The sequence below is a fragment of the Acomys minous genome (genome assembly GCF_964271855.1).
Source record: "Acomys minous genome assembly, chromosome: 13".
In the NCBI taxonomy this organism is placed as follows: domain Eukaryota; kingdom Metazoa; phylum Chordata; class Mammalia; order Rodentia; family Muridae; genus Acomys; species Acomys minous.
This window is the reverse complement of record NC_140495.1, coordinates 57,766,641-57,794,416: the sequence shown is the minus strand read 5'-3', so window position 1 is coordinate 57,794,416 and position 27,776 is coordinate 57,766,641. Positions and strand designations below refer to the sequence as shown.

General features: G+C 41.5%; 1 protein-coding gene across 2 annotated transcripts in view; it reads right to left on the bottom strand.

Annotated features, from left to right (window-relative positions):
- Window positions 1–27,776, bottom strand: part of TMEM131 (transmembrane protein 131) — a 148,402-nt gene that overhangs the window by 26,099 nt on the left and 94,527 nt on the right. For both annotated transcript variants that reach the window (XM_084754429.1, XM_084754428.1), the window contains exons 6-22: window positions 26,384–26,500; window positions 25,188–25,310; window positions 22,148–22,228; window positions 18,138–18,288; window positions 17,984–18,040; window positions 16,735–16,796; window positions 12,941–13,049; window positions 11,802–11,910; window positions 10,887–11,040; window positions 10,631–10,801; window positions 9,157–9,267; window positions 8,939–9,073; window positions 8,458–8,562; window positions 6,856–6,942; window positions 3,396–3,548; window positions 3,234–3,309; window positions 2,945–3,062 (exon numbers count right to left, since the gene is read on the bottom strand). In XM_084754429.1, the coding sequence (XP_084610555.1) occupies window positions 2,945–3,062; window positions 3,234–3,309; window positions 3,396–3,548; window positions 6,856–6,942; window positions 8,458–8,562; window positions 8,939–9,073; window positions 9,157–9,267; window positions 10,631–10,801; window positions 10,887–11,040; window positions 11,802–11,910; window positions 12,941–13,049; window positions 16,735–16,796; window positions 17,984–18,040; window positions 18,138–18,288; window positions 22,148–22,228; window positions 25,188–25,310; window positions 26,384–26,500 (1,919 nt within the window). The remainder of the gene's footprint in view (window positions 1–2,944; window positions 3,063–3,233; window positions 3,310–3,395; window positions 3,549–6,855; window positions 6,943–8,457; window positions 8,563–8,938; window positions 9,074–9,156; window positions 9,268–10,630; window positions 10,802–10,886; window positions 11,041–11,801; window positions 11,911–12,940; window positions 13,050–16,734; window positions 16,797–17,983; window positions 18,041–18,137; window positions 18,289–22,147; window positions 22,229–25,187; window positions 25,311–26,383; window positions 26,501–27,776) is intronic.

The window sequence follows — 27,776 nt, the reverse complement described above, 5'->3', positions numbered from 1 at the left end:
CAAGATTTTTTAAACTTTAAAATGTTAATATTGTACAATGATGAGATTAGTTTTACTTCCTTACACATACTTGATATATTTCTTTCAACAGTCACTGTTTACCTTGTCTTGACCTGCCTGCCGTTTTCTTTTTCTTTCTTCTTCTTCTTTTTTTTTCTGTGACTCAGTGAGTTCCATTAGGTGGTTTACAGGACCATGGGAGTGAGAGTTTGTTTGTGTGCTTCACCAGTGGCTGCACCACCGGAAACTTGTCTTTCTTCCCACATGAACCATTATTTGCACATCATCCTCACGGAGCCCCACCCCACTGTACAACAAGATGCTACAGGCCTGCTGTTATGGAGACCTTGTACAGGTAATTACAGCCCTGATTTACATCACATCCAGAAGTTAGAGTTGCTCATCACGATCTCCATTCCCTGGCTTGTATGTGTGCTCTTTCCACCTCTGATGATGTTCCCTAAGGAGGTGACATAGATGTTGCCCTTATGACTGGGCATGCAACTTTATTAAGCTCTCAGTGATATATGATGTGTCTCTAGTGTGGCACAAAGAACTGTCAACTTTAAAATAATTCCTGCTATATTGTATTTTTTGGACTATAAGACGCACCTGACTATAAGATGTACCCAGTTTTTAGAGTAGTAAAATAAGAAAAAGAGTAAAAACAGCAATCGGACCATAGGGAACACCCTAATTCCCACCCCCCAACTTGGGGTGTGTGTGTGTGTGTGTCTTATGGTCCGAAAAATACAGTAGTTCTGTACTGAGTTATGTAAAAGGTGATTTTAGTTTTAGTTCCAGTAGCATCAACGATACACGTTTGTATCTTCAAAAATTTTTTCTTGGTTGTGCTGAGGACTGAGCCTAGTGCCTGTGTGTGCAAGCATTCTACCACTGAACTACATCAATTACCTAGCCCTCAAAAATATTTAAAAACATAAATCCAATAAGGAAAGCTGGACTATATAACATTTGGGACGATATGTGTATTATTCAATGGCTTTATGATTCTTCCATGGCTTATATGGAAAGGATGTGGGCACCCCAGTGGGATGCTCAGACGTTCCCAGTAGAACTAAGGACAAGGGGTATTGCATGGTATACTGTTTTCCCTCTAGGTAGAAAACCAAGACAGAATCTTTACATGATGAGGATGTCAGTTCAAGAGATAATAAAACAAGAGTGTAGAGAGTTTTCTGTCATCTTCAGGACCCCATCTGAATGTGTCCCTACTAATGAGTGTTTACGAGTCAGGAGTTTAGGACTCAAAATGTATTTGTATGTGGGGCTAACATGCCTGGGACCAACCACTGAAGCATACTCAAACCGAGTACTACTCAACTATGACCCTGGGGTACCGGACAAGCATACACATACAGGCATACAAAAGCAGCAGCAGCAGCCATGTCCTGAAACACGCATGCCAGCAAGTGAACACAAACATAGGCACATGGAGAATGCAACACTGTCAGCGAGGACAGGGAGGCAGAGGGAAGACGGGAGCCCAGGGCCTTGCCTAGGTGCACTCTGGAAGGAAGCCTCATGGAGGTGAAGAGGCTGCCAACCCGAGGGCAGCATTAACACTTGCAGATTGTCTGCACTTTAAAAGGTCCACTATGGAGACCCAGAGAACAAAGGAGCTTTAATGACTGTGCTCTCTGTGAGGCATTTCGAGTCTATGTGTATGAGTGGAACCATTTTTAATGAAAAACAAACAAACAAACAAACTTAACTCTCTTTTCTTTAAGGAATATTTTCACAATATAGAAACTATTTTCAACAGTTAATGGTTTGAACCATCTGGTGGACAGATGAACTCATGAGCTGAGCTAAACAGACAGTTCTCAAGGGAAGAAAAACAAATGTGCGGAAAAAGTGTTCAACATCCTTAGCTGTCAGGAAAATGCAAATTAAAACTGCTTTGATTTCACAGGGTGGTTATCACTGAAAAACAAACAAAACACACACACACACACACACACACACACACACACACACACACACACACACACACGACTAACCAACTAATCAAGCACCAACAACACACATCTGTGAGGCTGTTCTGCTGTACTGGCTGCAGGTGGGGATGTAAAGTCATCCAGCCACGTGGCATCAGTACGAAGGCCCCCAGAAAACAGCGGAACTAATGGTTTAGAATTTTCATAATACTCTTACGGTAGAATATTTCAATTTTGACAAATACACGTCAAGTCAACCAAGTAAGCAAAGTACTTATTACTTGTCAATGTTCCTGTTTCTGGAACATTCTTTTCTAATGTGTATGAAAGAGCCAGGCTTCTGTAATATCAAAACTACATCTCAGTGTTTGAATGCAGGTATAATACTGGTTTTCCACTTGCATATTTCTATCTGCCAGAGATGCATTGGTGAGGGGCAACTGAAGGGGCCATGCATGCTTGGAACAGACTAGCACGCAAAGAAGGAAGTAGCTTTTTTCTTTTTTCACAAGGACAAATACATTTGGTTTCCTGTTGAGAGTGAACCTAACTTGCCTTTTGGACAGGACAGTGACACACAGATTTTTCTTCTCATGCATAACACCGTGTCTTAAGTGGATATGGCTATCACTACATATAAAGACAATTTAAAGTAGTTTTCTTGATTTTAAGGACAGACCTCACACACTAGATCAAAGAGGAAATAGGAGCATGTTTTTCCAAGACAGGGTTTCTCTGTAGCCTTGGCTACCCTGGACTCACTCTGTAGACTAGCTGGCTTTGAACTTACAGAGACCCACCCCCCACCCCGCCACCCTCAGTGCTGGGATTATAGGCATGTGCCACCGTGCCCCAGCTTAGGCCCATTATCTTAATTGTAAAGTAAAATAAGCTAACAGAAAAATACAATGACATTTAGAAAGTAGTAACAACAGAGTTGTCCCGCGTTACACTGCTAGAATCAATAAAGCAGAGGCTCGTACCTATGACCTGCATTCTCCTTTATTCCCATCCAAGCTTTGAACAAGCTCTGATGTGAATCCCAGTCGGCATCCCACAGGTCTTCCTGCATGGCCACCCCAGGCTGCACTTTGGGTTCAGCTGAAAGAGGAAGCGCAAGTCAGCATGGGTTCAACCTAACCCACTTGCCAACACCCCTTCCAGTGAGTTCTATGGTACTCAGAGGCAGGGGTACACTTAAAATTGGCTGCCTCATATTAGCATGACTTTTTGGTGGGGAGAGTGAAGGAAGGGAGGAAACAGAAGACTTACATTTGGATAGAAAAGGCAAGCCAATATAGCAGTGATCCCCACACTGTAGCGCCGGATCAAAATAAATATTTGCAATCTATGAAGAAGCACAGGACAACCATGAATCTATAGATGTCACAGTCACAAAGTACTGACAGCTGGGAATTTGCAAAGATAACAAACCTTTGACTTTTTTCCTGGCTCCAAGTCTTCTCTATTACCCCGTAATCGTTTGTAGTAAAATCGTACATCTTCTGACAAAGACCGTATTTGTTGTATCTTCACCTTCTGTGAGAAGGAATTCATAATATTTAAGCTCTGATGAACTATTTTCCCCTGAAAGAAGAAAAACACAAATTCAGAATTTTCATCAGTTGATAATCTTTAAAAATGCAATTGACCCCAAACTCCAACCCCCCCATTCAAAAGAAAAACCTCAAATCAAAAGAACTGAAATCATAGGACAGCTTCTTTGCTGCTGCTGCTGAGGCATATCACAGAAATGGTGTGATGTACTCAGGGGAAGTCACAGAGGGAGCTTTAAATGAAGAGGGTCATTTTGGTTTAGAACGCGGTCTGGTAATACCAAGGTAAGGCTACCCTGAAATAAATGAATTCTAAAACTAACCAAGTCAGAATAAAACATATTCTTTAAAAGAAAACACTTTCTTTATAAAAATCAACAATGCCGGTTTTTGCCATTGAAGAGAAAATTAGATCTCTTTAAAAAAATATAGACTATCAACTGGCATGGAGGCCTATGCCTGGAATTCCAGCATTTAGATGATTAAGGCCAAAGGACTAAGCTATACAGTTGTCTTAGAAAATAGTAATCAGAAGCAAAAACATACCATATAAGTTAGCAAGAATCTTAGAACAGCAAACAAGTTAAAATCTTAAAAAAAAAAAAAAAGACTTAGTTTATGTATATGAATGTTTTGGCTGCACATGTGTAAAGTGCACCGTGTGTGGTGCCCTCAGGGGCCAGAGCTGGTGCTGCAGACGGCAGTGCGCTGCCTTGTGGGTGCTGGGAACTGAACTGTCCCCTCGGCAAGGCCTCTTGACTGCTGAGCCATCTCTCCAGCCCCACAGCCGTAATCAGTGACTGTTCTTCCTACCAGCTACCAGCTTCACTTTTCTAGATGGCATCAAATTAGTTAATTTTGAATTAAAAAAAGATTCAAATCATCCTTAAGAAGCAGATTACAAGTTTTCCAAAACTTTCATATATTTCTTTTGGTTGAATATAGAAGTCTATTTTTGTACATGTGATTCCTACCCACTTAAAGAACTTTCTAAAATGAGGACTGTGCTTTTCTAGTATTTGGTCCCAGAAAAGAGAGACCCTGAGGGTGGGCATGAGGCTGGGGGAGGGGTGTGTGCAACTCTACTAAACTCTAGGTTGTCTGAAATGTTTTTAGACATCCTGTTTCCCTCCAACAGCTTTAAGTCCTTTTCAGGACTCAGGAGAGAGTAAGGAGGTCAGTGTTCTACAGGTGACTGAAGGAACAGTAAGGTTCTAATGGACTGAATGTAAAGGCATCGATTTAATAATATATAGTTAGGACAAAGTGCAATGCAAGAAGGTAAAGGTTTAATGATAGTCCAAACTTAAACATGTTGAACTCAATAATTAAAATTTTATATTGAAAAGGGCACAATCTTGAATTTAGGCTGTGTTAAATATGTATTCATATCTCCTATCCACTAGACCTCTACCCCAAGAGGTCCACACATTTGCCTAATGCATCCTGACTCTTCCTCAAAAAGCCAGCACCTTTTCCATTTTTTCTTTCCCAAGGCTCAAACCCTAAGGCATAGTTGAGTCTATTTACCCCACACCCAGTCGCCTCACTTTGTCCGCCTCATCATGACCCTGAAGGAGTGGATTCCTGTGTGCTGTCTGTTGCCTATGTCCTCCCTCCAGCACCTCACTCACACATATAATCTACTAACTCCCTGTCACTGGAGATAAAAGGTGTTTCACTCCTTTCCTAGGTCAACTTGTAAGAAACTAGTCATTGAACTATAAAAGAAGAAAATGTTGTAAGTGTTGTAGAATCACACTAAAACTATTACTGTCTACACTAGTCAAGGGATATTCGGATCCTTGTATTTCCATTACTTAATATCCTAATACAAACTTCATTTTTATCCTTTAAAATAAAAAAGATTACATTACTTACTTGTATGTGTGTCTGGGTGGTGGGATCAGGCCCCACTGTGTGTGTACACACCACAGGGTGCATGTGGGGGTCAGAGAACAACCTGGAGGAGTTGGCTCTCTTCTTTCCCCATGTGACTTCCAGTGAACTCTGGTCATCAGGCTTGGGTGGCAAACAATTTTACCTGCAGAGCCACCTCTCCAGGTCAACTTAAAAATCTTAATCATATTTAAATTTAAAAAATAAAAAGATTCCAATTCCATCTAGAAATAGATTTTATAGTTATGTTACATATATCTAGTTTTATATGTAATATCCCACATATTTATTTGTATATATATACTTATTTATGTGAATACATATTTATTTCTATTTCTATTTGGGGACTATGGGGCTTTGAAATCAAAGAAGAAATTCTTTCTATTAAATAAAATCTATGTAGATTTTTTAGCATAAAGAAAAATATTTTAGTATCTACAAATACTTTTAAATTGTCTGCACATGCCTTTACTGCTAGACAATTTGTCAAGCTAAAAAAATTTAGTAATTCTAGTAGTTTTTCAGATGACACAGAAACACCGACATCAATTAACTTTTTATACAGCAAGAGTGCCTATTTTTATTTTATATGTATGAGTGGTTTTTGTTTTTGAGGGGGGTGTTTCAAGACAGGGAGGGTTTCTCTGTGTAGCCTTGGCTGTCCTGAACTCATTTTGTAGACCAGGCTGACCTCGAACTCACATCGATCAGCCTGCCTCTGCCTCCCAAGTGTGGGATTAAGGTCATGCGGCCCCACGTCTGGCATATGTATGAGTATTTATTTGCATGTACTCATGTGTACAATGTGTGCCAGAAGAAGACACTGAATCCCCTGGCACTGGAGTTAAGGCAGCTGGGAGCCACACATGTAGGTGCTGTGAACTAAGCCAGGTTCTGCAGTAAGTGTCCTTATCTGCAGAGCCATCTCGCCAATTCCAAAAAGGACTTTTTAAAAATGGTCCTCCGTGGAAGCCCTCACCCTCCTGGTGTCTGTTGCAGTTGCTTCTCTCTCTGACAAATGGGATGTATCCCCATAAACTGGTTTAAAATTGTTAATAATCTAATTAAACAGCTTCATATGCTAAGAAAAAAATGTCACTCTGTGTACGTATAAAACTATAAAACTGTATAAAATGACATTTCTTTAGCGCCCCCTTGTTTGTTTGTTTGTTTGGTGTGTGTGTGTGTTGGAAGCAGTTAGGTTAGACTGTAAGGCTTTCTCTGTAAGTCCCTTTATTTCTTTGTAGGGCAGCTCCTACCCTCTGCTTTATAGGAATCAAGGCTCCAGCTCCTATTCTTCATAGAGAATCTTTTTGAGGGCCGCGTCTATATCTTACACAACTTTACATTCTCTCAAGCACCTGGAACAGTAAGTCCCTTTCCCATTTGAGCTATAAGCAACAGAAAACAGCTAGTGAGCAGAAGTATACATTGCTTACTGGGAAGGAAGGGGGAAGAACCATATGCTTTGGGAAGCAGGTCAGAGAGCCCACTGCGATCACAGCTTTCACGGGAATGGTCAGAATCTGTGGAGGGAAGAGGCAGACCACCATCAAGTCGGAACAATCTGCGGTAATTGGTACTGACAATTACAGCATTGTTTTAGGGGGTTAAAAAAAAAACCCTTATTTTATGTCATATACTGGCAGTAACTCAAAACAAGTATTAAAACCACCCTGAAAGCTCTTTAATCTGCCCAAGGTTTTCTATAAAGTGAAAACAAGACATTTCCAGTGACTACTCATTTATCTGCTAAAAACAGTTAAGATCAAGTTATATAAGGAAGGAACAAAGACATATTTTCAAAATAAGAGTCCTCTATAGACTAGAAAGAAAAGATGCATTCCTAAACAACACCTATAAAACCCTAGGATTTCTACAGCTATATGACTCAATATTGTCCTGGTAGACGGAAACAGATTCTAACTCCAATTTTAAGGACAAGTTGATCATTATTCTGGAAATAGAATTTCAGCTTATTCCTAATTAGCATCACAAATGAGCTATGAATGTAGTGTATGAGGTAATATTTGTGTTTAGTTTTTAAACACTTATTTTTATAATTAATTTTTATGTGTGTGGATAGTTTGTCTGCACACATACCACATTCATGCCCAGTGCCTGCAGAGACCAGAAGAGGGCGCTGGATCCTCTGGAACTGGAGCTAGAGATAGCCGAGCCACCTTCTAGGTGCTGGCAATTGAACCTGGGCTCTCTAGAGGAACAGCTAGTGTTCCTAACCGCTAAACCATCTCGTCAGCCGCTTGTGTTTAATTTTTTATTTCCATCCACTAAAAAAAATCTGCCTTAATTCTGAAAGGCACTTACTTCTATATGAATGTTAACTATGAATTCCTCAGTTTTGGAATTAATTTGATATGCTCTAATCATTTCTTACTTGAATGGCCAATTCTGTTTATTTTTGCCACTGGGTTTGTATGTGCTGAAAACACTCAGGAGGACAAAGATAGCAACTTGTTGAGTTTAGCAGTACTCAACTTTCCAAAGACCTTTACGTAATAAATTACAAGTACTAGGTCTGAGGCCAGCAAGCAATACTACACTTGTAATCGCAACACTTAGAAGCTGAAGTGGGAAGTCTGCTAGTTTAAGGTCAGTTTAGCCTATGCAGTGATACGATAAATAAAAAGAAAAAAACTCAGATCTGTCAGAAACATATGCACTTAGGATCTTACTGAACACAAAATAAACTCTACAGAGTCGCTGCTCAGTGCTGCGCAGTAACCTTCCATGGGCAGGTTGTTAATAGTGTAATTCTAAATGTGCTAAGGGCATTTTTCTGAAGCTGTGTTTTAGCTAGAATGTCTGAGTTTCAGCAGAAAACTGGGAGGTAATGAACACCAGTATTCTGAAGTGGTTCTGACAAGGGCAGTTTCAAAGGCATGAAACTGGTACACTACCTTTAAATAAGTGAAGTTCTCTGCTTCTACAAAAACTAAAAAGCCCTATAAATGTGCATAATCAATATCAACAAAAAGTTTCAGAAAAATCCACTGGCATGCACCCAGTACTGTGCTTACCTCATAGTCTGTTGTGATCTGTATGGCTCCATCGTGAACCCCTTCTAGTCTCTTGGCAGTAAGTTTGACTCTGAACACTGCAAAATGTCCTGAAGCTAGTGTTACCTGAAGCAGTAAAAATGGCGTCATTCACTAGGCATGCAGGCCCTAGCCCCCTACTGAAGCAGGAGGAGCACTCTGGGGGTGCGCTCTACCCACACAGCCCGTGTGCCTCAGACCTCCGTATCTCACGAGGAGCCTCAGTGAAGACACTCTGTTCCAACTTCACTTGCTCCGTAACTCATGAGCAGGTGGGCTTACTGTCTTTGGGCTTCAGTGCCCTCATCAGAAAAGGAGAGGACGGAGTGGGCGGTCTCCAGGAGGCCCTTCCAGTGTCTACCAGTCATGGCCATAAGGAGAACACCAAGACACAGCAGTGCTCTTTTACTCGTGGCTTAGACACCCATTCTAACCCAAGGAAGCAGTAAGAGAGCTCACTCACTGGGGACTGGTCAGGCAGAGAGGACCTCTCCAGCTCTGGAAGGCTCGCAATCACTGTAGTCCTGTTGCCTCTCTCTGTAGCTACAAGTTCTATTGATAAGCCATCTCCTATGATATGCCAACTTTTTATAGCCAGCTACAAAGAGAAAACACAAAAGTCATCTTGCAACACAAACATGAAACCCTCAGTGTGATCGAGAATAAATATAATTTCTTTACCTCAATTGGATTGCTGTTTATAATCGCAAATAAAATATTACTTGCTTCTGTAGCACTCAGTACTCCAAAATCTATGAAGCGTTCTTCTATTTTGGGGGGCAATACAAAGTACTAGAGAGATAGAAAATGACTGTATTAATCACCAAATCACAAAGTGACCACTAGGAGACACTAAAGTTTCAGTATCTTGTGACTATGTGGACAGCTATGCGGTACAGTGAGAATTTTGGACAAGGACAGTCAGAGGAAGCAGGGCTGGAGGAAGGGTATTTCTAGGAGAGTCTAGGGAGCCCTTGGAAGTGAGGTAGAATGCTGTGGTCTCACCGGCACTGCTTACAACTGAGTTCTCACTCAGCTGACTGGGCTGCAGAGCTGAGCCCTCCAGCTCTACAAATCCAGCTCCCGTTAATTCCAGGGGCACTCATGTTCCACATTTTCCCTCCCCTTGTGTCTGGACTCCCCCACTGGTTTCCTCCCTGCACAGTGGAGACCTCTGTGCCTTACTTCTGTGGTACGTTTACTTTACATGTCCAAATGTCTATCCTTTGAGTGCAAATTTTCTTCTTCTTCTCTGGTTTTTTGTTTCGTTCATGTATTTTCCAACTTGAACCAATCACAGTTACCACTTTACTTCCTAATACTGTCCCTACCTCATTGTTCTCCCATTTATCTTTCTTTTGAATTTTCTGTCATTACAATTTAAATGCAAACTAAGAGAAAACAACGTAGGAAAGCTCTAGAGACTAGAACTAAAGGAGTCAAATAAAGTTTTTGAGACAAGGATAAAAAAAAGAGTCAAATATATCATGGGAAAAAATAAGAGTGAAGGCAAAGTCCAGAGGTAAGTGATTAATAAGCTTTCAATTGCATGCAACAAAGCCCCGTGCTGTCCAGTGAGGGATGGGGACACTCCCTTCTCTATGTACCCCCTGTGCATGCTACCCACTCACTAAGCATTAGGTCTCAGAAGGTCTGTTGGGTGGCAGCACAGTGCCTGTATTCAGGCAACCCTTATTTTGCTTTATAAACGCCCCCAAAACCAAGGGCAGTGATTCCAGAGATTCACACATGCCCGAGAAAAGCTGTAAAGCGCTTTCCTTAAGGCGAAAATGAAAGTATAGTTTAACACAATATGGACAGTTAGCCTTCCTTATCTGTGGGTTCCACATCCACTTCATGGTTTGTCTATAAATACACTGTTTCCTATACAGGCACCTATAGTGGATTCTAAGACCAATTCTCATTGGACAGTGAAGGATAACAGCCCTTACTTTTGGAATTCTCTGGGGATCCTAGAAGGAGTCCTTTGTAGGGGTGTGTGTGTGTGTGTTTGTTTGTGTGTGCGCGCGCACGTGCGTGTGCGTGTACTACTGCATCCCGAAAGCACTGCCTGGGAAGGAATCAGATCAAGGTGTAGCGCACAACTGCCTGGCAATATCCAAAAGCACAGAGATAGATTTGACAGCATACTTACATCTAAGAAGCCTGTGTATACCCGCACTGGCAAATGAAACTTAGAGGCATTGGTAACAAGTAAAATGTTGTTGTCTATATGTACGGATGATGTGGATGGCATAAAAAACAGAGTGAAAATGTATCCTGACTCATTAGGAAGAATTAAAACTGGTTTGCTGAAGTTGTGAACCTGGGGGTGAAGGAGAGAAAGCAAAGGTTAGTGTCACCTAGGTGGTGGAGCGGCAGAATGGAAAGTGGGCGGGGCTTACACACACCTGAAACATTGTTCTGGCTTCTTCTGGTAACAACACATCATGAATGAGAATGGCAAAACTGAAAGTGTTGGTCAGGTAAATTGGCCTCTCCACTGGGTCAGCAGGGCTGTCCTGGATGTGAAACAGCGTTGCCGCGTGATCAAAACCCAAATAACTATCGGAAGAGAACAAACAAAACAAGATGAAGCCGCCTTATTCCCGTGTGTTAACTTCAGGCCCAAGCTCTTCTGTTTTGAGTGGTGGTACACATTTAGCACTAAGGAGCACAGCACAGAATCAGAACCGATAGTATTTAATGGTTTATTTTTACAACTTAATTGACCACATGGCTTAAAATCTAGCTTATGAAATACTGAGATACAATAGAAAGAACGGTTCCCTACTGCAGGATATGAAATCAAATAGTTAGGATCAAGAGTGTACCAGCAGGAAGGCGAGCTCTACTGTCATTACCACAAGCACAGCTGCAGTGAGCACCTACCAGGCTGAGTGTTAAACACAGTGCTCACTGCTTGAAATACAATGAGAAAAGAGCTATATCTCAGAGGCCATTAATAAGTCAGGGTTAGAGGTCTTTAGGAGTTTATAAAGGAATACAAAGATTTTATCTCAAGTCACACAGAGATAAAAAATAGTGTGACATATTACAAAAAGAATGACAGATCAAAAATGACTAAAATGATTTAAATATTTTAAAACAGATTAATTTCTGAATCATTAAATCTTCTAATACAAACCATACTGTTCCATTTATTTTTTTTCTTAGAATGCCAGAACTAAACAAAATACAGAAAGATTTCCTTTATAGCTGTGGTGTTCTTTTCACAATAATTCCATTAGGTTAGATGAACTCTTATCAATCAGCAAAAAGTTACAAACAAAAAGTTACAAAGTTTCTTTTAAGAAAAAACTCACCCATCTAGAACTTCTGCTTGGTAAGGGATTTCGAGTTTAGAATAACTCTTTTCCTTTGCTTTAACAGTTATTTTCCCAGAAAATTGAGATGGCTTTTTTGCTCTTGAAGCTGAAAGGAAGCATTAAACAAAATAAAACTGTCATTTAAAAAAAATCATCTATCTATTTGTGTGGAGGGGGATATTTTTTAAACTTAAAAATTACATATACTTATTTTGTGTGTCTATATGATACACGTGCTGAGCTTGGCAGGGTGCTGATACACTCACTGACTACCGCCATCTGATGAGCTAGGCATAAAAGGTAGATTCTGGGCAGATGTGGTTGTTAGAAGGCAAGCTTCCACCTATGGCTCCTTGTGTGGGTGAGGCAGGTGTATTAGATGAAACAGGCATGTTCAGGGTAGTAAGGCTACAGAAAAGACAGGCTCTCTTCGGAGTTTCAGTTCTTATGTAATTATACATCTAGTTAGGCAGCCGCTAAAGTCATTTAAAATTTGCAATAGCAAATTCAGTAAATTTCTCTTAAAACAAGTAAAGATGGAATAAAGACAGAGTGTAAAAACGCCCCTGTCTAAGCTAACAACGCTTCAGGTGAGTCTGGGGACACTTGGTGGTGTGGCTGCAGATCTGGAATAACATTCAAATGACACATCTCACACTCATCTCAAATAGTAGCTAATCTGACAACTATAACATAAAGGCAAAACTTAGCTTAGGCAAAACTGTTTGCCTAAAAAGCTTTGCTTAAAAAGCCAACACATAAAAATGTTACAAAGAATATTTTTGCCTGTGAACCTAAACATGCTTCTGAAAGTTAAATGTATTATCATATAATTAAAAGAACCAATGATATCATAATTAAGGTAAATTATGATAGCTGCGACTAGTTATCCCAGATTACAGACATTTCCAACTCTAATATATTTGCTAATGTTTCTTGATTGTAAATACTGATTTAAGTTTATGAACTTATACTTTATGAATTAATAAGATAAGTTAATGATATCCTGTAGGAGAAAATCAACTGAGGGAGTTGTGTTAAAATAAGTCTGGATTTCTGCATTAACTCATTGACAAAGATGCTTTCTACTATATCAAAAATAATACCATTCTATGATAGAAAAGATTAATATTTACCATCAAAACTAATGCTTGCAACCTTGGTATATTTGCTTTCAGAAGCTTTTAGTGTAACTGGTTTAAAATGTACCGTTATAGCGTCATTTTGTGGTGTAGGTCGAACACTCTGCAAAGAAGGAAATGATATTTTAAGTCAAGTAGTTTAGCTAGAAAGTAAAGCACACTCAAAATCTAGGCCTAATGCCTACAATAGCTGTAAATGAAATAGGACACGTGTAAAGCCTTGCTTTCCCTAGAAAACCTTCTGACAGAAAGTGATGACAAGGTATGAGGCTGGTAAGTATGAAATCTAAGGAAAACTTAAAAGGCTTCTTTTCTACATGAGCACCTACTCTGTAAGCAAAGGGGACATGAAGACAACTTAAGATGCACGTGTCTTGAAGAAATCCACACACAAGTTGCTATGAAGCTGTCCTCTAGTGGGAAAAATGAGTCCACACCAGGGTGACCCCATGCACCTCTGCAGTCACTTCTCCATGGCCTGTCAGTGTAAGCAAGGCCTGCTGCCAAAGGGCAGAGCTACGCACTAGCATGTGCTGGGCAGTGAGGCCAACTACAGGGGCACTTAGCTTGGAAGAGAGGATGAGAGGCTTTCAACTTAGGAAACCAGGCCTATTTACACAAACTTAAAAACAACAACAACAAAAATAAAAGCCAACATATGGTATACTTTTAGTGTATATTTAAAAAATAGTGTATATTTAAAAAAACATTTTAAGGTCTAGTTATTTTCCTATTATCATCAATGATACAAATCATTTGAACCGAAAGAGATTTGCAAGCTACCAACCCCACCTCCAGTGTCCTGATAAAGGATGTCTCCTATTAGAAAGGGATGTTCCAACAGTCAGGCTCCAAGAGGAGGCCTGAAGCTAGGTTTCCTGACCTGGTAGAGGGCCACTTGTCTGACCTCTTGATGTACAAGAGTGTCTTCGGGCCAGGCAGTGGTGGCGCACGCCTTTAATCCCAGCACTCGAAGGCAGAGGCAGGCAGATTGCTGTGAGTTGAGGCCAGCCTGGTCTACAAAGTTAGTCCAGGACAGCCAAGGTTACACAGAGAAACCCTGTCTCCAAAAACCAAAGAGTGTCTTCATGGAATCACAGTATTGCTCACAAACCCTGACTCAAAGTATTTTTCAAATTACTAGGACTGTGTGAACTTGCTGTCAAAGCCTATTACTTCCCAAGGAAAAGAATCTTCTACCTGTGATGCTCGTCGGTGCCGTGGCTCACAGGGCTGGCTAGTCACAGTTCTTCCCCATTCTAGGCTGACCCTTCCTTCTGGTCACTCATACAGGAGAATTCTACCAAGACTGAACATCAGATGGGGATCCGCTGAAGAAAGACACTGGCCATGTGTAGCTTGCTGTTTGCTCTGGCTGGGAACTAAGATGATTCTAGTAACTACAGGGCCTGTCAGGGCAGCTCACTTTCCCATGCTCGGCCATTAGCCCCAGGCAGCTAGCGAGTCCTCACAGACCTAGGATGACTCTTGCAGTTGCTTGTGTTAGAATTCTTACTAGCCTTGGCTCCTGGCCGCCTGCCCTCCTGTCATCGTATCTTTTTCACCTGCCTCCCTTTGCCTTGAAGATGCTTCCTCATTTGAACTGAGGACTGGATGATTTGTTCATAGCAATATCTTCCTTATTGATAAGCTTACTGTGTTAGCAACCACCTGAACTACGGATCTCTTCATTCCATGAGGGTATGCATTTTTGAGACTAAACAAACAACTGCTTGAACTATTTGCTAAGCTACAAATGGAAGAAGGCGTCAGCTGCCATCCCACTGTTTACCACACTAACAATCTTCCGCTAGAGAGGGAGAGCAGGAGAGTAGTGTGGCTATCTAGCAGCAGCACAGCGGGAGCTGGGCGAGCTGCCCACAGGCAGGTCATCCTCCCACCTGGGAAAGTGTCCTGGGAGACTAGGTATTTTTAAGGTACTGTCTGTCTTCAAAGTTTTGTGGTTGTCTCTATTTGCTACTTTGATCTTGGGCTCATGGTTTGCTAGAGAGAGCTGGCTTTGTAAGCGGAGGTCTCAGAGGGCTCTCAGGGCGCAGCTACCGCCTTCACTGGCGACTGTGTGTGAGACAGCAGCAATGGAACAACAGCCATGTCTCGACATGCACACACTGAGCAGTTCATCAGGAACCACTGCAGCATGTTCTGAGTGGCAGCGGCCTGTGCAAAGAACAAGTCATGGTTTTTGCTAAGATATAGCTGTTGTAAGCAGGAAGAACTTAAAATAGATGTTGAAAAAGCGATTCTCTTACTTCAAATTCAATACTTTTCAGCGTTTCCAAACCAGAGGAAAAATTTACATTCAGAATTATCACCTCAAAACATACTGCACTAATAGCAAACAAATACATGGTTGATGACTCACTTTACACAAACAGTCTCAACTGTTCACTCGTTAAAAAATAAACCTGAATCATAAGGTAAAACTCACTTGTCTAAGGAAATTAAAAATAAAGCAAAGCAAAACAAAACAAAAATCAGAACAAAATACTTAAAAGTTCATTCTGGTAACTTAATACGAATTTTTGCTTATCCAAAAATAATTAAGATGTGGGAAAATATGGCAAGATTCCCAAGAAAGGCAGCTTGTATATATTCTTCATATATTTTTAGCCTTTTCTCATGATATTCAGATCCAACTACTACTCAATAATTAAAGACAGACATAAAAGTTCAAGAAGTCAGGTGTGGTGGTGCACACCTTTCATCCAGCACTTAGGAGACCGAGGTGCCTCTCTGTGAGTTCAAAGGTCTGTACTACATAGTGAGGTATAGGCCAGCTAAAGCTACATAGTGAGATGCTGCCACAAAAGAAAATTCAAGACACATTGAGACCACAGAAGCATGTCAGCAAACCTGCTAGTATGTAGCTCCTGGATTCTTATCATTTTTCTGCATAAATTCACTACAGCAAATATCAAGCTGAAACAAATGATTCTTATTCCTCAGCTATCATGGAACCCACACGCAGTCCTCAGTGTTTCTAAGTGTCAGGAAGGGTATTTTCTCAAAGCTGCATGATAGAAGGAGGGCCTGAATGTGGCTCTTCAGTCCACTGCCAAGGAAGAACCTGCATCTGGAGTCACCCGCACTGCTGTCATGCGCTGAGAAGTACTGGAGTGTTTACAAAGAGAAACTAACAAAACCAAACTTCAGCACTCAGCATGGCCTAACTAGAGGATAACAACTTTTCCAAAAAACATACCAGTCTCTAATCTTGTGATATTATGCAAAGAAATGCTGAAATAAGCAGAAAGCAAAGCAAACTTAAGTTCTCTGAAAACTCATCTTGTGATATATGTAGAGGGAAGTCTAAGCTGTGCTGAGCCCCCAGCTGAGCCCCACGACAGCTCTGGCTGCTCTTTTATCTTTTACACTTGCACTGAAGTGGCAGGGGTGTCCTCCTACCACGACTAAGTCTGCTGCTGTTGCTCTCTTTTCTTACTGCACTCAGATGGACCCAAACAAGCCTGGCTTCAAAGTAGCTCAGTGGCAGAGGGGGCTCTGACAGTCTGACTCATAGCTCCATATTCAGGACAGTCCAGTTGATGTTTAAATAATTATTAAATGAATGAGAAAAGGGATGAATCAAGACCAGGATTCTCATATTCCACACAGAACCAATAGTCTACACCCACAGAGACCAAGGACTTAACTCTGTTGTTGAATCGTGCGCGTACGCGTACATACACACACACACACACACACACACACACACACACACACACACACACACACACACAGAGGTGGGAGGGCATATAGAAACTTACTGTTATCGGCACATCCTTTGTTCCTGAATTTAGTAAATGAAGATTTAAAACCTTTGGTAGATCTGTTAAAATGGAGGAAAAGAAGTATTTCTTTAAAAGGTGTGCTTCACAGAAAATTAGAATCTTTACCTTATAAGATATCAGGCTGAAATTATTCTAGAATGTGAAATATAATGACAATCATGTTAATAAAGAATTATTAGTAGGAATCACTTTACTCATCAGGACGTTATACAAGAGCTGCCCCGACTACGCCCAGCTTAAACAACCAGACCCAACTATAACAAAAATGCAGAATGTAACTTTTAATGAACTCAAACATTACTTAGGTTTTCCAAAAAGGCAATGACAATGCATAATTGCCATACTAAAAGCAAATCAAAATTGCAAAAATATGGTCTCGATCCTAGACTAGTAAGTCTTAATTGCAAACTGTTCAAATCAATCTCACATTCCCTTAATAATCTTAGCTTGTTTATAATTTTATAATTAGAATTCTTTGACCACTTAGGATTGATAATAGGTATTATAATGCAATTGAATAATTCATGTCTTTAAAAAATCCAGAAGTCTTTTAACTTCCTTTATTTTACTACTTTAAAAAAAAATTGTCATAATCCAATGTGTGAGGGGAAGAACTGGCTTAAGAAACAATTTTCTGCCTCAGCTATATACCTGAAGATTCAAGTTATCGCAACTTTATTTTCCCACCTGGGAGGTAAGTTTCTCAAAAGAAGAGTTCTACAAGATCACATGACCCACTGAGAAATAACTTTCAATGCTGAATTACAAGTAGAGCCATCAGAACTAAACCCCAGTTGGATTTTTCGCCCCAGACCTTGTGGCGGTTTGAACGAGAATGGCTCCCAAAGGCTCGTATATTTGAACGCTTGGTCCACAGAAGCAGAACTGTTCTGAGAAGGATTAGGAGGTGTGGCCTTGTTGGAAGAGGTAGAGCACTAGGGGTGGGCTCTGAGGTTGCAAAAGCCCAACCCGGCCTAGTCAGTCAGTCAGTCAGTCTGTTTGTCTCTCTGCCTCTGACTTGCAGATAAGTAAGCTCCCAGATACTACTCCAGCACCGCCTCTCTGCCTGCTGCCATGCTCCCCACCACAGTGTTCACGGATTAACCCTTGGAATGCTAAGTACCCCTTTAAATGTTTTCTGTTGTAAGTTGCCTTGGCCATGATGTCTCTTCACAGCAACAGAAAAGAAACTAAGACAGACCCATAAAGACTTTTATTATTTTACCTTGTGTTCGAAGTGTTCCAAAATCTAACATTTCGGTTGAGGAATAAATTCCAGGAGCTGGGAATAAAGAACAGTGACTAATTATCTATCACTAGCCAGGACAGAGTGCACTGAAAACAGAGCAAGCCTGGCATCCCTTCACTTCTCCACTGACCTGTGGTAACTTCAACCTCAACGGGGAGGATGATGAACTCTGTGCTGTCTGACGCGTTCGTCTTTATTCTTATGAAGGCCGTATGATTATCCGCTTCCCTGGAGGAAAAGCTGGCTCTCATCACTCCCTTGGTTTCATAAGGAGGGATTTCCTGTGAGGAAACAGACCATGATGTAGCACAGCGAGTGGAATGCTGCACAACTACCTTGTTTACAATTAGGTGACACTGACTTAAGGTGCACTATTATTTTATACATCTGCTAAGAAAAAAATGGTACATTACCAAGTAGACAAACACTTCTCTGACTGTAGCACATAAAACTTCCAATTTTAGAGAATGTTACAATACAAAAAATAAGCTTTTTAGAACTGGTGATGTATGTTGTATCAAGACAAGTAAATCAAGCCAATGGGGGGTGAGTGCGTACGTTCCTTTTCAGGCTGCCTGGAGATCACTGGAATTTTCTTGCAAACTGCTTCTAGTTTATTTTTATGAAAACGTCATGTTCTAGAATTTACTGGTCCTCATGTAACCCTACCTCCCTAACTCTATTGTCTCCAAGCAGAAAACAGGTGACTGGAAGCCTCCTGGGTGAACCCAGATGTGTTTTCCAATTCTAAGAAGCTGACTCAGTCCCTGGGACATTATGATGTCTACTGACAAAGGAGACAAAGTTTTGCCCCTGTTTTTACAGCCTGCAACTTATTATAAAGCCCTGGCTAGAGCTTACACGATAGAACGTTAAAGTCAACCACAGGACCCTGAGTGGCAGGGTGACCATGAGAGTTGCAGCTGTGCCTCAGGAAAGACTCCTTGTGGTTAAACTTGAGGCTGAAAATAGACTGTTCCCACGATATACAAATCTAAAGTGCAGGCACCTTTCTATACATGCGCACGAGTGAAGAGTCTGTACCTTAAAAGACCCTCCTTCTGTTAGAATATCCTTTCATTGTCGCTGACCTCCATCTCCTTTCAAGGTCTTTCTAAAAAAACCACGGAAAGGTGTATCTAAGGTGCAGGTAAGCCTCATCTCAGTCGGCTATGATTTGGGAGGGGAAAGGACCTTTATTTCATGAATAGGCGACCTACATCACACAACTTACTTAAAACCCGTAACACAGAAAAAGACTGGGCTGCTCCCTCCAGTGTAGGGGCAGCCTACCCCAGTGTGCCTGTGCTCAGGGAACCTCTGCTTAACCTGCCCAGTGTCTCAGAGCAAATTCCTTGAGAAGAGAACACACCCTCCTATAGTACTAAGATGAAGACCACATTTTTTTCCCCTCACTCAAGGCCTATTTTCTCACTACTGGTTATTATTTTTGCAATCACTTGGGGGTATTAAAAGGTCATGCTGTGCTTGCTTTGGCAGAAGATACACTAACATTGAAAGGATACAGAGAGGATTAACATGGCCCCTGCAGAAGGATGACACGCAAATTCGTGAGCATTCCATATTTTTTCTGATAACAACCTAGATGTCCCTCAGTTGAAGAATGGATAAACTGTGGTACGTTTACACAATGGAATACTACTCAGCTATTAAAAACAAGAAAATCTTGAAATTTGCAAGCAAATGGATGGAACTAGAAATGATCATCCTGAGGTAGCCCAGATCCAGAAAGACACACATGGTGTATACTCACTTATAACTGGACACTAGCCCACCAGGGGTGTCCTCTGAGTCTTCATTTAGTGAGGGAACTGGGACAGATGCTGGGACTTCCTATTGGGACTCCAGGTGAGAGAGATATGGGAGAATGGGGAAATGGAAGGGTCCAGAGGGTCCTGGAACCCTACAAGACGACCATCAAGGCTGGCGGATCTGGACCCAGGGGTCTGATCAAACTACTGTATCAAGGACAATGTATGCAGTAAACCTTGACCCCTATTCAGATCTGGCCAATGGACAGCATATTCTCCACAGTTGTGTGCAGAGTGGGGACTGACTCTGACAGGAACTCTGCTGGCCCCTATTTGGCCACTTCCCCTTGGTGGGGAGGCCTGGTGGCACTCAGAGGAAGGGGAAGCAGGCTACCAGGATGAGACCTGATAGGCTGTGATCATATGGTGGGGGAGGAGGTCCCCTTCTGTCACAGGTCTAGGGGAGGGGAATAGGGTGAAAGAGGGAGGGAGGGGGGAATGGCAAGATACAAGTGAGGGGATAACAATTGAGATGTAATCTGAATAAATTACTTAAAAAAAAAAAGGCATGCCAATCTCTGCCATCACAGTTTAGCTACTTAGAAGTCTAAATTCTTTGATATTCATTCACAGGGTTCCTAGTCACTGCATTATCAGTTTCACAAGGAAGAAAAACAATCTATGATGAGGGAGGGATCTTCCTGACTGAAGACATAAATTTATACCCCACCAGTTGTAAAATACAGAGTGGGTCAATACCCCATAAAATAGAAAACAGAACAAAAAAATTGTAGCTGTATCAAAGATTCAAAGTTGGAAGTAAATTCTCATGTAGTGGAATTCTCCAAATGTACGTAGTATGAAGTATCTCATGTAAAGTGACTTTCCTAGAGCACACCCGTAGTTATGGAGCCTGGAACACACGATCTGAAGGGCACTGAGCTTATCAACGCCTCATTGTGTTGTGTGTGGATGTGCACGTGAGGGCAGATGCCCTGGAGCTGAAGGTGCAGGTGGTGGTGAGACACGTGATGTGGGTGCTGGGAACTGAGCTCGGGCCCTCTGGAAGAGCTCTCCTCTCCAGCTGCCCCTCCTCAGAACACATCTCTGGGGTACATATTTCTAATTCCAGTCATTTTTGGGGCGGGGGGAGGCGGGTGTGGTTTGAAAACAGGGTTTCTCTGTGTTAGCCTTGGCTGTCCTGGAACTCGCTTTGTAGACCAGGCTGGCCTTGAACTCACAGAAATCCACCTGTTTTGCTTCCCAAGTGCTGGGATTAAAGGCGTGCGCCACCACGCCCGGCTGTAATTCCACTCTGAAAATAAATACTATATGGAAAGATTCTCAAAGCGTTGTTTAACAATGTATGCAGAGTGAATCTTCTGTCTTTTAAAATCCAATCATGCAATACAGCTCTTCTCCTTCTGTTTTAAGCCCTGTTGAATCTAAGGGTAATCTAGAGTTCCAACACACTATTAGACGCTAAGTAACTGTGGTCAGACTTGATTATTGTTAGATTGTGTGATAGATTCTCTGGGATACTCTGTGTGTGTGTGTGTGTGTGTGTGTGTGTGTGTGTGTGTGTGTGTGTGTGTGTGTGTGTGTTTTCTTTAAAACCAATACTGTTTTTAGGTTGATTTTTTAAAAAGATGTACTTACTTCTGTTGTCTGCTTGCATGTCTGTGCCGCACATGCTTCCCTGGTATATGTGGAAGCCAGAAAAGGGACCTGGCTCCCTGGAACTCTAGTTACAGGTGGCTGAGAGCTAGGACTGCATCCCAGTTAGGCCAGTGCTCTCAACTCTACTCAGCCCTCCCTCCTGCCCCGCAGCCAAAAAAAGTTTTTAATGTATATTTTCTTTAAACAAAGAGTTTGGACACATTTTCTGAAAGTGTCTTATTTTAAACAATAAATAGGTTAACAAGATTAACTTTTATGTAAAAATGCTACCTTTTTATATACTGAAAGGATATCTGAAAAGTAATCATAAATTAGATCAAGTTTATAATTTTGCCAATTCTCCCTTTATCTTACCTAATAATCATTATTATACCTAATACCTATTATACCTAATAATAATCATTACCTAATAATCATTATTATCATATACCTACAACTATTTTGTTTCTTTTCATTTTGTAAATGGTTTTATATTTACATTGTTTTAATTTATTATGTTCATAATCCACTCTTCATATTGTATATCAAAAGATCATATCATGTTGATTTGAATACCCTCATGCCACAGACCACCAGAGCTCTGTCACATGGTATAAAATGAATGGTAGAAACAAATCTTCCATGAACCGCAAAGAAAATGACCGACTTCACAGGAGCACACGCAAGAGCAAAGCATGCTTGCACTCACCCACAGTTTCCTGGTCCCTCCTTGCTGCCCCGTGGGGAGCTCTAGGTGAAGGTCCCCTCCGCTAGAGTACATTTCTACGACCTGCACAGAGCACACACCACGGTTATATCAGTGCCATTCTTACCACAGTGCTCGCTGAAAGGAACAGATTAGCATCCTCACTGTTCACTGGAAGGGTACAGAAGTAGATGAATGTTGGCAAGTACCACTGGCATCACCCATCTGCACAAGCAACAGCTTTTTACATTAAATCAAGGTAACTTTGCAAAGTAAATGGAGCAGTGTAGCTTCAGAAGTTAGATTTTAGGAAGCAACAAAGCACTTCTCTTTTTTTCCAAATAAAAATACATGTAAATTATGAAGTGTTGGAAATACAAATTTAAGGGCAGGTGTGGCAGCACATGCCTATAATCTCAGCTCTTAGGAGGTTGAGGCAATCTTGAATTCAAGGTCATCTTCAGCTGCATAATCTGAGGCCATCTTAGGCTAGATGAGACCATCTCAAAAAAAATTTATATATACACATAAATCTTATATATAGTTAGATCTAGTGGCAGGTCCATTAACAACCAGAACTGTGAAATAAGGAGAAGATAAACACTCTGAGACACACATACACACACACACACACAAACACACACACACACAAACACACACACACACACACACACACACACACACACACACACACACACACAGCAATGCTAATAAAGATCAGAATACTTGGTTTCTGAGCTGAGAGTGTATATGCCCAGCACATGCAAAACCCCGAGTTTGAACCCCAGTGCCACACAACACAAAGAGGTTTCTAAGGAAGGGCTGGAGAGAGAGAGGCTGGGTAATGTGCAAGCAACTGCGCAAGACTGGACAGGAGAAACGTCTCACAGTCTACAGTATATAGACTGACCACTTTTGACAACACTTACTTGGATATTTCAAAGATCATAGAGAAGATTTTAAATGTTTCTAACACACAGGAGTAGGAGGTGATGGATAAGCAATAACTAGGAATTTTTCATTATCTACTGTAGACATGTACCAAAATGTCAGTGTGTTCAATAAATATGTGCAGTTACTATGTTTCAGTTAAAACAAAAAAACACAAAGATATTTGATTTTCCTTGTACCCTTTGGAGCTTATCCATCTCCATGTGGCCTCCTCTTCCCAGGCAAATCTGCTCGTCACTGCAGATTCCTCTGTATTTAGTAGATCTCCCCTTCCTGTGTGTGGTGTGTGTATGTGTGTACAAACCTATGCATGGGGAGCCAGCGCAGAGCACTGGATATTTCCTGTGTTGCCCTATTGATGTGAGATGGTCTCTCCCTGGAAGCTTGCTGCCCTTTCAGGTAATCAAGCTGGCTTACTGAGCTGTTGGACTTGCCCTGACCCCACTTCCCCAGTGCTAGGACCACAGGCAAGTTCCGCTATGCTAAGTCCTTAAGTGGGTGCTGGGGATGAGAACGCAGAGCCCCTTTTCTAGAGTTTTCTATAAATAAATAGTATGTACTTTTATGTCTGGCCTGTTTTGTTTTCCTTTCAATGTAATTACGTTGAGATTCACCATGATATATAAATAGCTTGCTTTCTGTTTTTTGTTTTTTCCCATTTTGCAACACAACCTTACCATAGGTGGTTTGAACTCACAAGCCTGCTTTACAGCCAACACTGATGGATGTCCAGGTTGTTACCAGTGTTTGGCCACATTGTTGGGTAACAAAAAATTGCCATGGGTACTGACTGAGGACACTTGGTATGAACACCTGCCTTCCTTTCTTTTGGGTGAGCATTAAGGAAGAAAACAGGTCAGAAGGCAGGAAATGTTCCCTTCAGATAACTTTGGACCTTACAAAGAACAAATACATTTTATTAACTTTAATACATTTGGGGCAAACTGGTGGAAAACTTTTGTTACTTACTATATCATACAAAGTCCTCTAGAAGGAGTAAGAAAGAACAAAGCAATGAGACCTGCAGAACTCTAATGTGGCTGAAAGGGTCCCTGCTTGCTTGCTCTTCTTTGTGCATGCTGTGAAGGCCACACACTGCACAGGCTCTTGAGCTGGTCTTCCTAGCTACTGCCCCCTGCCTGGGCACAGCTGGGCAGTAGGATGTTTGTCTAGTAAGTTCAAGGCCTGCATCAACCCCCACCTTCAACAAACAAACAAAGAGTAACTGGGGAAGGAGCAGAGAAGTCAAATTCAAGCTGAAGATAACTAAGTGACAACACAGACTGGGAAAAATGGCTGACACGTAAACAGCTGTGCCTGACCAAACATCTCTTCAGCCCAGCTATGACACTCTACTGTTGTACACGGTCTTGGCTGTTGTGACAGGCTAGCTTTCATGGTCATGCTACTGTTGTACATGGTCTTGGCTATTGTGACAGGCTAGCTTTCATGGTCATCCTACTGTTGTACATGGTCTTGGCTATTGTGACAGGCTAGCTTTCATGGTCATGCTACTGTTGTACATGGTCTTGGCTATTGTGACAGGCTAGCTTTCATGGTCACGCTACTGTTGTACACGGTCTTGGCTGTTGTGACAGGCTAGCTTTCATGGTCATCCTACTGTTGTACATGGTCTTGGCTATTGTGACAGGCTAGCTTTCATGGTCATGCTACTGTTGTACACGGTCTTGGCTATTGTGACAGGCTAGCTTTCATGGTCATGCTACTGTTGTACATGGTCTTGGCTATTGTGACAGGCTAGCTTTCATGGTCACCCTACTGTTGTACATGGTCTTGGCTGTTTTGACAGGCTAGCTTTCATGGTCATCCTACTGTTGTACACGGTCTTGGCTGTTGTGACAGGCTAGCTTTCATGGTCACCCTACTGTTGCACATGGTCTTGGCTGTTGTGACAGGCTAGCTTTCATGGTCATCCTACTGTTGTACATGGTCTTGGCTATTGTGACAGGCTAGCTTTCATGGTCATCTTACTGTTGTACATGGTCTTGGCTATTGTGACAGGCTAGCTTTCATGGTAGCACCAATTCCCACCAGCATGAGGACTGAAATGCAAGTTACCCCAGAAACTCACCTGTAAAGGTTCACTGTGAGGGTTGTGTATGCTTATTATGGGTGAAAAGCTGCTGTTTACAGGGACTCTGGCCCCAAGAAATGGCCTTAACCGATATGGATTTGGAACCCCAACACCAAATACCTGTTTCAAAGGGAAGAAAAATATTTTGAGTGGCTCTTTGAACTAGCAATTTCATAGCTACAACTCTCTTTGATTGAATTTTGATATGAGAAATGCTAACAACCTCTTGAGACGATATGTGCATCTACAATGACTTCCATCTACACTGGGAACTGAGATGTGAACAAGCCCTTCACTAGACCACAGACTACACACAGGGAAGAAACAGGGAGCTGATAGTGTCCCCAGTCCAACCACTAAGAGGTGGAAAGCCGAGGCGCAGACAATGCTCAGATACCAATTCTAGGCTCAGGTTAACCCCACACTGAACATCTTACTTATGACTAACAGGGTGGGGCAGCTATTCAAATGACAACTATTTATTGTCTATGATGTGTCAGGCACACGTACACATGGTTCAACAGTGAACACACTAAGTGATGGGCCTGCACTCATGGCACTTACTGGGCAGGTACGGTAAAGACAAGAGATTCTTTTAAAATGTGCTGTGATTACGGTAAGTCACAGGCTGTAGAAGCAGCTGGAGAAGAGAGAGTGGCATCTCACTGGAGACCCTGTGAGCCGGGATGACAGCTAGAGAACGAGCAGGGCAGTGCCAGGAGAAGCAGACAAACGAGGCGTATTTAGGACAAAACCTTAGAGGAAAAGCAGGCGTGGGAAGGTACAGACAGTGCCCCACAATACAGCAGGCCACTGAAGCTCATCTGAAGAACCTGATTGATTATAAATGTCAAAAAGACAGACCAGCCCTGACTGCCAGGGCCCGCTGTTAATGCCCTTCTGGAGAGGTGAGAGCCATGTCCTTCATTGTAGCAAGTCTAGCTAGGCGGGAGAGTGTACACCCAGACCATGCAAGGGCCTCGGTTCATTTCCTGCTACTATAAGCAAACAAAAAGCAACAAACTAAATGCAAATTAATAAATATTCAAACCCTATAAGCTGCAGTACGTGTAAGTACCCTAAGTCTAATGCCCTGACTTTTCTCCCTAAAGTTTACAAAGTGGGCTCTTAAAGGTTATCATATCTGCTGGCTACATCTGTACTGAAAAGGAAATACAAGCTCTGATTCTTACCTGGTAAGTGAACACCCCATGATTAGATGTGTTAATAAATAAAGTATTTTCTACATTTCCCACTACTCTTGCGAGAAAAACTACATCAAATGATGTATTTCCTCCTGGAAGAATTTTCTGAAAAAGAAAAACAAGAGAGTTAAAGTCAGAGCATACTGACCAACGTTAGACAGTTAAAGTTTTACAAAGCAAACAGATCCGAGAATCATTTCCATAAACTAGCTGTTTTCCTCTAAACATTTAACATTCAAGTTAGCCACACTGTTGTACAAAGGGAAAATAATAAAAGATGTCTTCGTTACCTATCTCTGCCCGTTACCAGTCTAAAGTCCTGTTCAACACGTAGTTCCCTTGGATTCTGTTCATTCAGAGGTTACCAGACTGGAATAAAGCACCCAACTATGTGCTGTCAGCCCAGGCTGACGCTGAGCTTTCTACGTAGAAGCCATGTTGGACTACACACAAACTTTGCCTCAATCCCCCATCTCTGCCACTCGTCCATATGAAGTACAAGATGTCCCAGCAATGTAAGTTAGGGAAGAAGAAATTCTGTCCTGCTGTTCCCTGCAGACTGAAGACTATCATCATGACCAGTAAAAGAAAATTTTATTACAACAAATTAACAGACGACATTCCACGAAATTCAACACTAAGGCTGTAGTTTTGCCTGCAGTACAGCCTTAAGGAGCATTTAATATGTAAAGCCTCCAATCTCTCTCATGTTGCTTCTTGTGAGAACTCTAAAATGCTACCCAAATTATAGCTCAAAGCATAGACTCTGGCTTTATCCTATGAAAAAGGAAGAAAGAAAACTCCTCCTGCACTGTAAGCAACAAAACCCAGAAAGAAAAATGCTAACTTTTCTTAAATCCATTACACAAAATGTATGGATGACGAACACAGCCAAGGAGATGGGATGGAAAGGCCGCTCAGCACAGCAGGGAACAGGAAGGCGACAGGGCTACCGTGCAAGAGCACAAAGAGAACTCTCTAAACTTTCATACATTGTTAAAGGCCGAGTGTGGCCTAAAGTGGGGTACAGCACCCCTTGAAGTATAAATACTAGAGAGAATTCACACCAGACCCTGAATTTAAGAATGAACTTAAGTCTGGTAAGTTTCCCACAACACAATTCTAAATAACCCACTGGCCACTTAAGCAGTCACATGATAACATAAATATTCTGAATTGATTTGAAGTGAAAACACAACAAATTAAAATGTACAAGCAGCAGTTAAACCAGTAATTAGAAGAAAATGTCTAAGATTACATACATCTTTTGAGCATACAGGTCTTAAAGCAACATTTATACTCTGCTGTGAGAAACTAGAATAATGAGTGAAATTCCAGGTAGGCAAAAAGAAGAAAGGCAAGTAAATCTCGATGAAGGAGA